The sequence below is a fragment of the Suncus etruscus genome, chromosome 17, assembly GCF_024139225.1.
Source record: "Suncus etruscus isolate mSunEtr1 chromosome 17, mSunEtr1.pri.cur, whole genome shotgun sequence".
NCBI classification, from domain to species: Eukaryota; Metazoa; Chordata; class Mammalia; order Eulipotyphla; family Soricidae; genus Suncus; species Suncus etruscus.
The window spans coordinates 40,811,419-40,824,463 of record NC_064864.1 but is presented as its reverse complement, the minus strand read 5'-3'; the positions used below and the strand labels follow the sequence as shown (position 1 = coordinate 40,824,463).

Genomic DNA, 13,045 nt, shown 5'->3' with positions numbered 1-13,045 from the left:
GGTCCGGCAGCCAGACTAGTCCTGGGCGCACAAAGCTTTAATCAGTGCTGAGAAAATTGGTTCACATAAATCAGCCGCCATGGCCAGGAGGGGTTTCATCACAGCTGTGTCGCTTTAAATTCTTTAAAGCTTCTGAGTTTCTATATGCCCAGAACCTGAGACCTTTGTCGCCGTAAGTTATTTTCAGTGTGCTTTCAGCTGACAATTCCATGAAGTTGTCTTTCAATTATTTTAACGCAAGAACTGGAAACCTCTTGCAAAAGCTTATTATGTTCACTCACTTTTGAAATATCAGTTTTCCTCATTGTCTGGGCCCCAGGCAAGCCTCACCCTGGACTCTGATTGGGTGGGGACAGTCTAGGATGGAACTTACGCAGAGCCTGAATATCCGGAAATTAATTTCTCAGACCTCTCTGACCACCAACTTCTCAGGAAATCCAAAGGTGTGCCTGGGATGGTGCAGTTGGTCTTGGATGGCGAGTGTTAGGGGACCTTTATGACCTGCTCCCCTTTTCTTCCTCACCCCAAAATGTGGTAGTCACTGAAGTCTGTGTTCCTCAAGTACAGAACTAGTAGGGTGGGGGGAAAGACAACACCCCCCCAGGAGACTGACCACAGGCTGGCTCTGGCTGCCCATCCTTCCTGCTTTCCCTGTTGAGTCCTTGGTTGACTGAACCACCTCCAATAAGGCTACCCTGAACAGTCCCCCGAGAGGGAGTTAGGAGTCCTGGGGCTCTTTGTCAATGCTACACAAATCCAGACTACCCCTTAGCCCCACCCAACAAGCATATCTCCACCTAGTCATACAGGCTCTTCCTCCTCCTGTCTCCTAAGGTGCACCTGCTTCACTGGCTTTGAAGGACTAACATGTGAGGTGAACACGAATGACTGTGTGGAGCACGCATGCGCCAACGGGGGCACCTGTGTGGATGGTGTGGGCAACTACAGCTGCCAGTGTACCCCGCAGTACTCAGGTAAGAGTTCCCTGCAATACTCAGGTAAGGGTCCCCTAAAGTCTCAGTAAGGTTCTCTGCAGTAGTCATGTAAGGCCCTCCTATAAGGGCCCTCATGCGGTACTCTGATAAGGGCCCCCTGAAGTGCTCAGTAAGGGCCCCTTCACTATAGGTGCCCTGCAATGCTTGGGTAAGGGTGAGGGTGTCGGCATGGTGTCAGCCGGGGGTAGGGGGAGTCTGCCACATGGTTTCTGAAAGAGCCTGGGGCAGCCCCTCTCTTCTTCTCCTCCTTCTCCCCACAGGACAAGCCTGTGAGCAGCTGGTAGATTTCTGCTCCCCGGCTCTGAATCCGTGTCAGCACGAGGCCCGGTGTGTGGGTACCCCAGATGGGCCCCGGTGAGTGCTGTCTACTTGCAGGGCACGGGGAGGGCTTAAGTGATCTCACCTGTCAGGTGGGCAGCGTTGGGGTGTAGAGTCTGGAGGATAACAGCTGCATTGCTGTTTAGCCCTGATGGATGGCTCTGGGCCTTAGTTTTCTCATCAGCATTTGGGTACTGCCACAACTTCTTTCTGGTGTGACTGTGAAGTGATTAAGTGAACAGGAAGCCTGTCTGAGCTCCAGGCCCCACAAGTAGCTGTTATCACATCAGTGCTACCATCCCTTGGTAGAAAGTCACAAAACTCCAAAAACCAAAAACCCTGAGTGATAGCCAAGATGACGGGCATGGCACTGCTTACTGCCCTGCACTGCGGGAATCGAGAGAGGATGCTGTATAAATGTGAATATGGCTTTCCCCCCTTACTTTTGGAGAGGATACATCCAACAGTGCCTACGGGTTCCTGCTGCTGCAGTGTTTGGAGACGTCATGGTGCTGGGGACCCTTCCTGGGCTTCAGTCGTGCAAAGCGAGCACATTGAGCATTGGTCCCTGCCCTGTGTTGGAACAGGATGTGATGTCACAGAAAGAGCAGTCCCGGTGTTTATGCAAGTTTCTTCTAACTCCTGTCTAGGAGGATATGGAGTCTGCCTGGATACAGAACCCAGCCCATGTCAGTTCACTCTGTGAATGGAGGCTGAGCATCAGGGAGTGCTGTGAGCACAGGAATGTGCATGCACATGCCTGCCTCTAGTGACTGGGACTGTGCTGCTGTTCACAAACCACCCCAGCAGTGCTCAGGGAACCATATACTTCAAGGAATCAAACCAGGCTTGGCCTCATGCTAGGCAAGCACCTTGACCACTGTACTATCTCCCAGCCTTGTGCTCTTAGGGCTCCAAAATGCAAGGCCTAAGTGAAAAGTCCAGGTAGGAGCACTTATTTGCCAATGGTTGAGCTGTAGGTTTTGCAGTTTGCTGTCTGGAAGGACTTCTGCTTAGTCATGGTGAAATATTCACCACAGGCTTTCTGGAGGAGGTGAGGTATAAGTCTGTGTAGAGCACTGCAAGAAGAGCATTCTTGAGTCAGCAAGAGTTAAGGCAGTGATGTGTGGGCAGTATTTACTGCTCGTGGAGACAACTGTGACTTCAGTTTGGGCTTGATATTGAGGGAGCATTTGCAGGACCAGATGAACTAAGGGTGAAGGTATGTGCTCTTCAGTGGGTAATAGTTGGCTGAATGGATTTTCAAAGGGAACAGTGCGGCCTAGGAAGAGGAGTTGGCTTGGGGTCGGGACAGGGATGTGGCATTGGCCTGGAGCCTGGTTGTGCAGTGTAGAGATGGGGAGGAGGCATGGCTGAACCCGAGGCTGCAGGACCCTGTTCTGGAAAACATCTGAGCTTGGCTTTGGGATGCTGTGGCTGTGGGCTCCCTTATGAGCGAGCCCTCCTGCTGCTGCTGCATATCTGTCCTTCCAGCTGAGTTCCCACCACAGACACAAAAGCTTCTTCTTCCCCCAAGAATGGGCTATACTAGTTTGACCTCTTGGGAGACTCCATAGATCCCCAGGATCTCTGTCACACAGCCCCAGCTCACCCCTACTCCCCTGCCAGGTGTGAGTGCACCCCTGGCTACACAGGGAACAACTGCAGCGAGAACCAGGATGACTGCCGGGGACACCGCTGCCAGAACGGGGCCCAGTGCCTGGACCAAGTCAATGGCTACTCCTGCCTCTGTGCCAAAGGCTACAGGTGAGCTCCATTGAGGCATCAAGCCACAGTTCCAACATAGCAGTCCCAGCATGGCAGGAGGCGAAAGGGAGTAGGGTCCTGGGGGCTTTGCCTGTCTTCAGTTATGTGTCATTTGGGGACATTTCCTGCCCCCCCCTATGGGCAAAGTGTCCTATCCTGTTGGGTGATAGTAAAAGATGGTGAAGATGAGCTCTGCTGGGCAGGGCGGATAGCTCAAAGGATGGAGTGCATGAGCCCTGGGTTCAGTCCCTGTCATTGCAGGCTCCCCTGAGCACTGCTGAGAGTAACCCATGAGTACTGATCTCAGAGTAGCTCCCCAACAGGTGTGGTCCCCCAAACAAAACAAACACAAAATCGCTAAAGTCAGACATGCATTGTTCTATCCTTTCCCTACCCAGTGAGCCTCTGAGGGCATGTCTGACCCTAGAGGTCATTTGCCCTCATATGTGACTCTTGTAGATATGTAGAACATCTTGTGTGTTGGGGCTCTGGGTTTGATACCCAGCACTGCAAAACAAGAATGTTTTATTGAGATATAACTTTCTGGTTGCACAATTGACACAGTCAGAGTCCACTTCTCCCTGGTTTTGACTAGCCACAGAGCAGACATCCACCACTCAAATTCTCAAAGGTTTTTTATTACTCTAGAGTAGTATTTCCCAGGATGTGCTAGAACAACCTCTGGGGCAGCTGTAGCCTCTGGACACTTCCTGTTTGTTTACAGAATATAGGTTTCTAGGGGGCATTGAGTGGTTTTACTCTTCGCATTCAGGGTGGTAGGTCAAATAACATCAATAACTTGGGAACTTGGCACCAACGTTTTATCTGCCAACCTAAGTTACCTCCAAGCAATCAGCAATCACAAGTGTACCATCAATCCAGAGACTTGCTCATTCCGGATATTTCTTATGCATGAATCATGATCCATGGGCCTTGGAATGTCTTCCTCTTGGAATCAGTTTTTAAGGTTTATCTGTGCCCAGAAGGGATTCTGTATCAGACAGAGAGCAACCGAATTGCCTTTCTACACTGTACACTGTTCCGGTCTATGTATATAAGCCAGTGCTTCTCAAATAGTGGGGCGCCCCCCCCCCCCGAGGGGGCGTGCGAGGCTCCGTAAAGGGGGGCCCGCTTGACCTCGGCAAATACTGTCATAACAAGCTAAGCCCCGTGTTTATGTCTCTGTATGTCTCTGGAGCTGAGAGTTGCTGTGTCCTGCTTCAAAACCCCGCTTTGAAAAGCTATGTATTGCAAAACGTGCTCATTGTAGCCATTAATCCAGACATCACCTCTGATTAAAAAATCAGCTCAAATTATTTTATATATTTTTGTTTTGCAGGTTAAAGTTTTTTTTAAATAAAGATACTATTTACAGTCACGCGGGGGCGGGGCCGCAAAAAATGTTTTCTTCTTCCTAGGGGGGCATGACAGAAAATAATTGAGAAGCACTGATATAAACAAACACACATTTGTTTATCCAGTTGGCCATGGACAGATACTAGGTTGTTTTTGCTTTTCCCTCTGTTATGAGTTCTGGTGCTGTGATGATCCTGTTCAGGTTTTTGTGGATGAGTTGAGTCCGAGGGCGGTTCTAGCCTGACTATTGAAGGAATCTCCAGCTGTTCTCCAGTAGCTGTGGTATTTACAGTCCCTCCAGCTATGTCTTGAGTTCCTGTTTCTGTCCAGACTTGGCAGCACTTGTTTTTTCCTGTCTCTCTTCTGGTCACTCTGCCTCTTGCATATTAAGTGGCATCTTGCTGTTTTCATTTGCATTTCAGAGACGTTTGATGCTGCTGCACAGCTTTTTCTGGACTCAAAGCCTTTCTAAATCTTGACTTTGCGAAAATATCTATTCTAGTCCTTTCCGCATTTTGCTACTGATAAGAGTTTTTTATGTGTTCTAGACACAGGTTGTTGTCTTTTAGAATCAAATACAAAATTCATAAGTATTTTCTCTCATTCATTTTTTCTTTTTAATAATGTCCTTTAATGCTCAAAGTTTTACATTTTGGTACTAATTTATTTTTCTTTTGTTGCCAGAATTTTTGGAGTCCTATTTAAGAAAGTGTTGCCTAATCTAAGATCAAGATTTTTATTCCTTTTTTTTTATGAGCTTTATCATTTTAGTTCTTATATTTAGGCCATCAAGTCATTTGGAATTAATTTCTGTACAAGTCTGAGGCAGCCTTTCCACGTTCCTTTTTTGAATGTTGTTGTCTAGTGGCTCCAGCACTGTGTATTGAAATGACTATTTTTTTTTCCTCCCATGACTTTTGTTATCATAATCAGTTGATCATAAGTATGGGCTATTTCTAGATCCTTGATTCTATTGCACTGATTATATCCCTTATGTAGGGATGGTGCTGTCTTAATTACTTTAGATGTTTTACAATGGAAACTGTTGGTCTTCTGGATTTGTTATTTTTTTCAAGATTCTTTTGGACTCTTGAATTTTCATGTGAATCAGACTGTTCATTTTCTGCAAAGAAACTTGATAGGGAGGGCGTTGAATTTTACTAGATTGAATCAATATTGTCATTTTGGGCCAAATGCAGCAGTTGTCAGGTGCTACTTTTAGCTCTGCACCCTGGTGCTCACTCTGGGTGGTATTTGGAGGGGACCATATGGTGCAGGCATCGAACCAGGTTCCCACAAGCAAAGCCTGGACTTAGCCCTTCTAGTTCTCTCTGGCTCCTCAGTTTCCTCTTTTGTAGAATGGGCATTGTAAAACTAGCTTACCCAGAGTGCTGATAGCAAAGTGTGTGCTTCTTTTTATTTTATTTTTGGTTTTGGGGTCACACCCGGCAGCACTCAGGGGTTACTCTCGGCTCTACGCTCAGGAATCATTCCTGGCAGGCTCGGGGGTCTGTATGGGATGCCAGGATTTGAACCACCATCCTTCCACATGCAAGGCAAATACCCTACTTCCATGCTATCCGGCTCCAAGTGTGTGCTTCTTAAATTGGAATGTGACCTCTAGTCACTCTCACTCAGAATCTTGTAAAATTGCAGTTTGAGCAAATTTCCCATTTCTGACAAATGCCCAGTGATATGAATACTTTGTATTCTATGAGGAAAATTGTGTGTATGTATGTTGTGTTATGCAGCATGTGTGTGGTATGTATACAGTTGTTTGTAATACAGGTGTGATGAAGTATGTGTAGTTTCATGTACTGTATGTATGGTTACATGTGATGTTGGAGGGTTTTGTGTGTGGTTGTGTGTGTATTATGATCATGTATATGGTTTGTGGTTGTATGTTATGTTGTATATTGTGGTTGTGGGGTATTGTGTGTGTGGTGTTGCAGGTTCTGTGTGCAGTATGTGTGGTTGTGTGCATGATTGTGCGTATGGTGTTAGGGGTTGTGTGTGGCATGTGTGATTGTGTTGTGATTCTGCATGTGTGTGATTGTATAGGGGTTGTGTGGTGTGTGTGTGCTATTGGAGATGAGCCCTGCACTTCACTCATGGACAGTCTGTGTTCTCCTGCAGCTTCAGCCGGAGTCCCAGTAGAGCATGTGTGTCCCTCATGGGGAAGCTCCCCAGCTGTGCCATTGTCACTCTCTCCCTGGTACCACAGGACTGGAAAATGCCCCCTGTTCTTCCACCCTGCTCTCTGACTCATGACCTTTTTTCTCAGTGGGCAGTTCTGTGAGACCCCTCCAGGTCCGCCTGCTCCCAAGAGCCCATGTGAAGGAACCGAGTGCCAGAATGGGGCCCGCTGTGTGGCACAAGGCAGCCTGCCCATGTGCCAGTGCCTCCCAGGTTTTGGGGGCCCCGAGTGTGAGAAGTTGCTCAGCGTCAACTTTGTGGATCGGGACACGTACCTGCAGTTCACCGACCTGCAGAACTGGCCTCGGGCCAACATCACACTGCAGGTACTAGCCCAAGGTCATAGAAGGAAACCTGTGCAGGGCAGGGCTCTGGAGTGGGGTCCTATGTTAGCTTGAACCTAGACGTGCAAATAGGAAGGTCCTTCAGTCACACACTTTTGAAGAGGAGTGGGTGTCCAGAAAACCCACTGGTCATCGGAAAGGCTTTCCCAGCAGTTGGAAAAGGCCAGTATTTGAGTCTCTACTCAGGTGCCCATTCCATATTCTTTTCTCTCTGCCAGGTCTGCCATACTAGAGCATGGATTGGGGAGAGGAGGTTATCAGTCCTTCCTCCACACTCCGATGCTGCTGTTTCCCAGGGAGAGCCAAGGCAATGTAAAATGTCCATTGCAATGTAAAAGGCAAAACTCCTAATTCATTGTGTTCCCCAAATTTCATTCTCTGTCCCAAGTACAGTTAACCTCTTGAATGTGCCCCTTTTGTTCCCTGTTTCTTTGTTTCTGAACTCCTATCCTCAAACTTGTCCCGCCCAGTAAACCCAGAGCACACCTGGGCCTAAGGCCAAGTCAACTTCCCTGAAACCCTAAACAACATTCATAGGCACCTGCTCAGAGTGAGCAGATGAATCATCTGTTTCTCTTGCTGGAGATTTAAGGGATACCTCTACCTGCTCATGTCCAGCGATAGTCAGCAAGCCCGAAAGGTGTCTATTGTGCAGTGTCAGCTCATGTCAGCTTCCTGGGACAGACCTTTGAGCCTAGGAGAAGACCAATCGTAGTCAGCTTTCTACAGAAGACTGTAGAGAGTGGGTCAGAGAGGGAGGAGGGACCAAACAGCATCGTGGCAGGATCTAGAACGCCATCTTTGTTTGCTGGACTCTAGTGACAGGCAATAATAGCCTCTGAGATGCTTCTTTCAGATTGGACGGCTTGGGCTATTAGGAAGTCTTCCCGAATATTCTTCTCTGCAAGTTCCAACATGGAACCAAACCCTTGAGGCCCAAGGAAGAGCTCCCTGCACCCTGTCCTGTCTGACTCTTCTCTAGCAGCATTTAGGTGGTCCCCAATCTGTGCACGGTTTATTGGGAATGGAGGGATTTGAACCAGTCTCTACAACGCCATCTGAAGGAATGTGCTGACTGGCTGAGCTAGAGGGAGGCCAAGCCAGAACACAGCAGCAAAGGCCCTGCCCAGCCTGCTGCACTGTGTAAGGGTGGGGTAGCTGAGAAAGTGCCCTTGCCCACCAGGTGTCCACGGCCGAGGATAATGGGATTCTGCTGTACAATGGGGACAGCGACCACATGGCAGTGGAACTGTACCAGGGTCACGTGCGTGTCAGCTATGACCCAGGCAGCTACCCCAGCTCTGCCATCTACAGGTGGGTTCCTCCACTTTCCATCCACTCTGGGGGAATTCCCAGGGAGGATTTTTTCTGGGACCAGAGCAGGAGGCTCTGGGGACCACTAGGAGCCTAGATGCCCATTAGAATCATCTCGTCTAGCCCAGTTTGGATCTGAGAGGTTCTCCCCTTCCCCACCCACCAGTACCCCCTCAGGGGGTTCCTCATGCACACAGGAGGCTCTTGTACTGGAAGCCTCTGCCCTCAAAGTCTGTTCTATGGTGTGGCAGGACCAGGCCATAAGAGATAGGCTGACAGAACTGGTCCCTCGGGTTGACCCTCCTTGGGGCATGTGCCCTAGCCAGGGAGCTCCAAATGGACACTCATTTTGGGGTGTGGTCCACCCCATTTCCCCACAGTGCCGAGACCATCAATGATGGGCAGTTCCACACTGTCGAACTCGTCACCTTCGACCAGATGGTTAATCTGACCATCGACGGCGGCAGCCCCCTGACTATGGACAACTCTGGCAAGCACTACACTCTGAACAGCGAGACGCCCCTCTATGTGGGAGGTGAGCCCCTGGGGTCTCTGCTCAGGGCTTCCCCTGGGAGCCAGTCTGGCTGAGACTATGGAGGTCTCTGTGATGCTCTAGCCTGAGGCTTGCTTGGAGAGTTGGTGTATATGTGTGTGTGTGTGGGGGGGTGTGGCACTGTGCTGAGGGAAACATTCTAGGAGGGGGTGTGTGTGGCCACTGCAAGTCAGGGTTTGTCTTGCACTGAAGGTGTTTAGGCTGCTCTCTGAAACCAGGCTGAGGCCTGATTAAGAAGTTTGCAGGGGTTACTGGGTAGAGAGTAAGTCAGGGAGGAGCTGGAGAGATAGTGCAGTGGCCTTGAATGCAGCCAACCCCTTTGATCTCTGGCACCATATATGGTTCCCTGAGCCCCACCAAAAAAAAAAAAAAAGAAGAAATTGGGCAAGCAGTTGACAAGGCCAGTAACAGGGTACCAGGATCACCCCAGCCATCTTCTACACTGTGGACACCTAACTCCGAGCTTTGGCCTAGACGGGCTTTTTGTTCTGGGTCCATTTCCAGTATTGAAGTCCATAGAAACCTGGACTTCTGAGATGAGGCCTGGGCATGACACCTTGGATCAGCAGACCCCTGCCCAGCCAGCCTGAAAGTTTTTGAGGGCCCTGTTGGCCAAGAGCAGCCCTTGCCTGCAGATACAGGGGTACAGGGGTGTGGAGTTGGGAGTGAGCTCTCTAGGGCCTCCTCCCAGCTTTGCTGTCGTTGTGAAGCTCTGGGCAAGTCTGAGGCCAAGCTCCGAGTACTGGGTGTGTGGGGTGGGTTTGTGGGGAGTGTGGATGGTATGGGGGAGATGGAGAATGATAGTGTGTGCTGGGGATGGTTGTAGGGGATGGAGTATGTGTTCGGTGGAGTAATGTGTGTGTGCTGGGGGTGACGGGGTTGTATGTGGGGGTGTCTGTGGGGTGTGTGAGTATATGGCATGGGGGACTGGTGTATATAGAATGTGGGGTGTGTGGGGAGGGTGTGTGGTATGTGTTGGGTAAGTTATAGGGTTGAGTGTGAGGTGGGATAGTTGTGGGCTGTGGGCTAGGTTTGGGTGTGGTGATGACATTATATGTGGAGTGGGTGTTTGTCAGGTGTTGTGGGTTTAATGGGTGGGTACTCTTGCCTCAGGGTGCTATGAGGGAGGGCTGCAGAAGTCGATCATGGATACCTGAATTCTTGCCTGTCCCCTGCAGTGTTGAGATATTTAGGTGATAAGGTTTGGGGTCCCCAAAGAAAGGCAGGACCCCACAGATCAGCCAGGTGCGAGTATCAGAGCCTTCCTGTCACTGATGGGCCTGGGTCACGGAGGGAGTAGCTTCTTCCTTATTTCTGGGACATGCCTCGAGGGTGGGGGTCTTTTGCTCTTTGGGGGGGGGCAAAAGCACCTGCATGGCTGAAGATTAGGTCAGTGTCAGAGGGGGAGGGGGAGAAGGGGACAGATGGTGCCCTACAGCCCTGGACTACTCCAGCCCACTCTGCCCCGCTGCAGGGATGCCAGTGGACGTGAACTCAGCCGCCTTCCGCCTGTGGCAAATCCTCAACGGCAGCAGCTTCCACGGCTGCATCCGCAACCTGTACATCAACAATGAGCTGCAGGACTTCACCAAGACGCGCATGAAGCCTGGCGTGGTGCCAGGCTGCGAGCCCTGCCGGAAACTGTACTGCCTGCATGGCATCTGCCAGCCCAACGCCACCCCAGGACCTGTGTGCCACTGTGAGCCTGGCTGGGGAGGCCCGCACTGCGACCAGCCTGCTGCAGGGCCCTGCCATGGCCACAAGTGAGCTCATACCCCAGCCGCTCTGCTCCCTTAGAGAGGGTGCTGTACCCACTCAACTCCCCCAGGCCCATTGGATCAAGGGCCTAAAGTGGGTGGAACTTTTTCCTTCTTTTTGACGCTCAGCCCCGTGACCAGCAGGCTGCCCACAGGGACAAACATGGAATGACTGCTCCCTCTGTTCCAGTCTTGGGAGCATAACAGCACCCCCAGGACTGCAGGGATAGTACAGAGGATAAGGCTGTTCGCCTTGCATGCAGTTGACTCCCATTTGATCACCACCAGCATAGATTATGGTCCTGAGGGGCTCCAGGGGTGACTCCTGAGCTTAGAGACAGGACTAAACCCTGAGCATCAAAGGCCCACATTTCTAACCACCAAAACAAAAAAAGGACATCACCCTGAATCTCAGGCTAGGGGCTCGGCTTATGGAGTGGCCTTTTCCCTTCACGGTGCTTTTTCTCTATCCTTGCAGGTGTGTCCACGGGAAGTGTGTGCCCCTTGATGCCCTTTCCTACAGCTGCCAGTGCCAGGATGGGTACTTGGGTGCCCTCTGCAACAAGGCTGGGGCCCCCTCCGACCCATGTGGGGGGCTGCAGTGCCTCCACGGCCACTGCCAGGCCTCTACCACCCTGGGGCCACGCTGTGTGTGTGAGCCTGGCTTTTCGGGCGAGCGATGCGAGCAAGGTCAGGGCGCCCCCTCCTGACTGTCCAGCCCAGGGTCCCACCCCACTACTGTAGCGGCCTAACATACCCCTCCCGACCCCAGAGACCTCTCCCCACCGCAGAGGCGCCCCCACCTTCTGCACCTTGCGAGGGCCATTGGGCCCCGACCCCCCATGACGCCCTCCTTGGTACCCCTTGCCCAGCACCCCCATTTTGAAGGGCTTCTGTCTGAGCTGGAAGCCTGAGATTAGGGACACCTTTGGAGTTCCTTCCCGTTCCCCCCTCCACTTGGCCCGACGTCTTTGCTGAAGTGGGGACCACTAAGGCCTGGCAGAGCAAGCCGAAGAATTGGGAACTCGGGCGTCACACCCCTGAGACACTCCCTCTCTCCAGTCCTGCACCACCTCCCGGGGAGCCCTCCCCTCCCTGTCCACCCAGGTCCCCGCGTCCCATTCCTTAGCCTCCTCCAGGCGCTGTGCATGCGGATGGGAGAGCGCCCACCGCCCACCGCTGCCCCTGGCCGCTTGCCCGCACCCCGGTGCGCCCTAAGCGAGTCTCTCGGTATCTGTCCCATCCAGAGTCCGCATGCCGGGGGGACCCCATCCGGGACTTTCACCAGGTGCAGAGGGGCTATGCCGTCTGCCGGACCACGCGGCCGCTGTCCTGGGTGCAGTGCCGGGGTTCGTGCCCGGGTCCCGGCTGCTGCCAGGGGCTGCAGCAGAAGCGGAGGAAAGTGACCTTCGAGTGCAGCGATGGAACTTCCTTTGCCGCCGAGGTGGAGAAGCCCACCAAGTGCGGCTGTGCCCCCTGTACATAGGGCAGGGCCCAGCGGGGAAGGGGGAGCAGGCCATCCATCCCTGGCCCAAGCAGCCTGTGCCCCCCGCACACACCGCCTCTCCGGAAGTGCCTTGCACAAACAGGCGCTTAATAAATGTTTGTTGGATGAATGTGTGCGTGAGGTCAGGCCGACAGGTGCGGGCGGTGACTCCTGCTGTGCCTGTGACCTGCTTTGCAGAGGACAACTGGCTCCTGTACTTTCTCCTTGCGGGGACACCAAACTCCAGGGAGGGGTTCTGAGGCCAGGCCTGGCTCCTCCCCTGCCTTGGTTTCCCCCAACAGTCTGAGTGGGGCTGGGGCATTAGGGACAGGGGCAGAGGACAGGTGGGATGGAGGGCCATTCTAGAGTCACCCGAATCTTAAAAAGTTCTGCAATGACCATTGTTGCTTCAAGGAAAGGGGCTCTTGGTGAAGAGGGGAGAAATATTTCTGGGGGCTGTTGAGAGGTGGGTTGGAGATGAGAATAGAACAGAGGGGGCTTGACTCCAGCCACAAGCTGCTTGGGGGGGTCGTTTGGTAGAGGGGCCAGATGGAGGGTTTGTTGGTCTGACCAGGGAGCCCTACACTGGACCCCACGGTAGTCACTACTTCACTCACCTTCACCCTCTGGCCACCTGCTTTGCCCAATTCTGCCTTGGTTTCCTCATGGGACCTGAATGAGCAGTGCGACAATCCTGCCGTGGCACCCAGGAGTCTGGAGGAGCTCACGATCTTCTGCCATTCAATCTTTTTGTTTGGCTTTTGGGCCATACCTGGTAGTGCTCAGTGGTTACTCTTGGCTCTGCCAGGAATCACTCCTGGTGGTGCTTGGGGGACCAAACAATGCCAGATCAAACCTTGGTCGGCCACATATGCAAGGCAAAGACACTACCTGCTGTACTATCACTCTGGCTCTCTACCATTTGATCTTTTTGAGCGTGCTGCAGCGATACAAATTCG

The 13,045-nt window shown here is 51.9% G+C and overlaps 1 protein-coding gene across 1 annotated transcript in view; it reads left to right on the top strand.

Annotated features, from left to right (window-relative positions):
- Positions 1-12,216, top strand: part of SLIT1 (slit guidance ligand 1) — a 157,904-nt gene extending 145,688 nt beyond the window's left edge. Inside the window, exons 29-37 of the mRNA XM_049764381.1 lie at positions 835-974; positions 1,256-1,349; positions 2,943-3,080; positions 6,721-6,958; positions 8,160-8,290; positions 8,671-8,825; positions 10,318-10,606; positions 11,079-11,290; positions 11,848-12,216. Coding sequence (XP_049620338.1) covers positions 835-974; positions 1,256-1,349; positions 2,943-3,080; positions 6,721-6,958; positions 8,160-8,290; positions 8,671-8,825; positions 10,318-10,606; positions 11,079-11,290; positions 11,848-12,086 — 1,636 coding nt within the window. The 3' untranslated portion in view covers positions 12,087-12,216. The remainder of the gene's footprint in view (positions 1-834; positions 975-1,255; positions 1,350-2,942; positions 3,081-6,720; positions 6,959-8,159; positions 8,291-8,670; positions 8,826-10,317; positions 10,607-11,078; positions 11,291-11,847) is intronic.
- Positions 12,217-13,045: the final 829 nt, after the last annotated feature.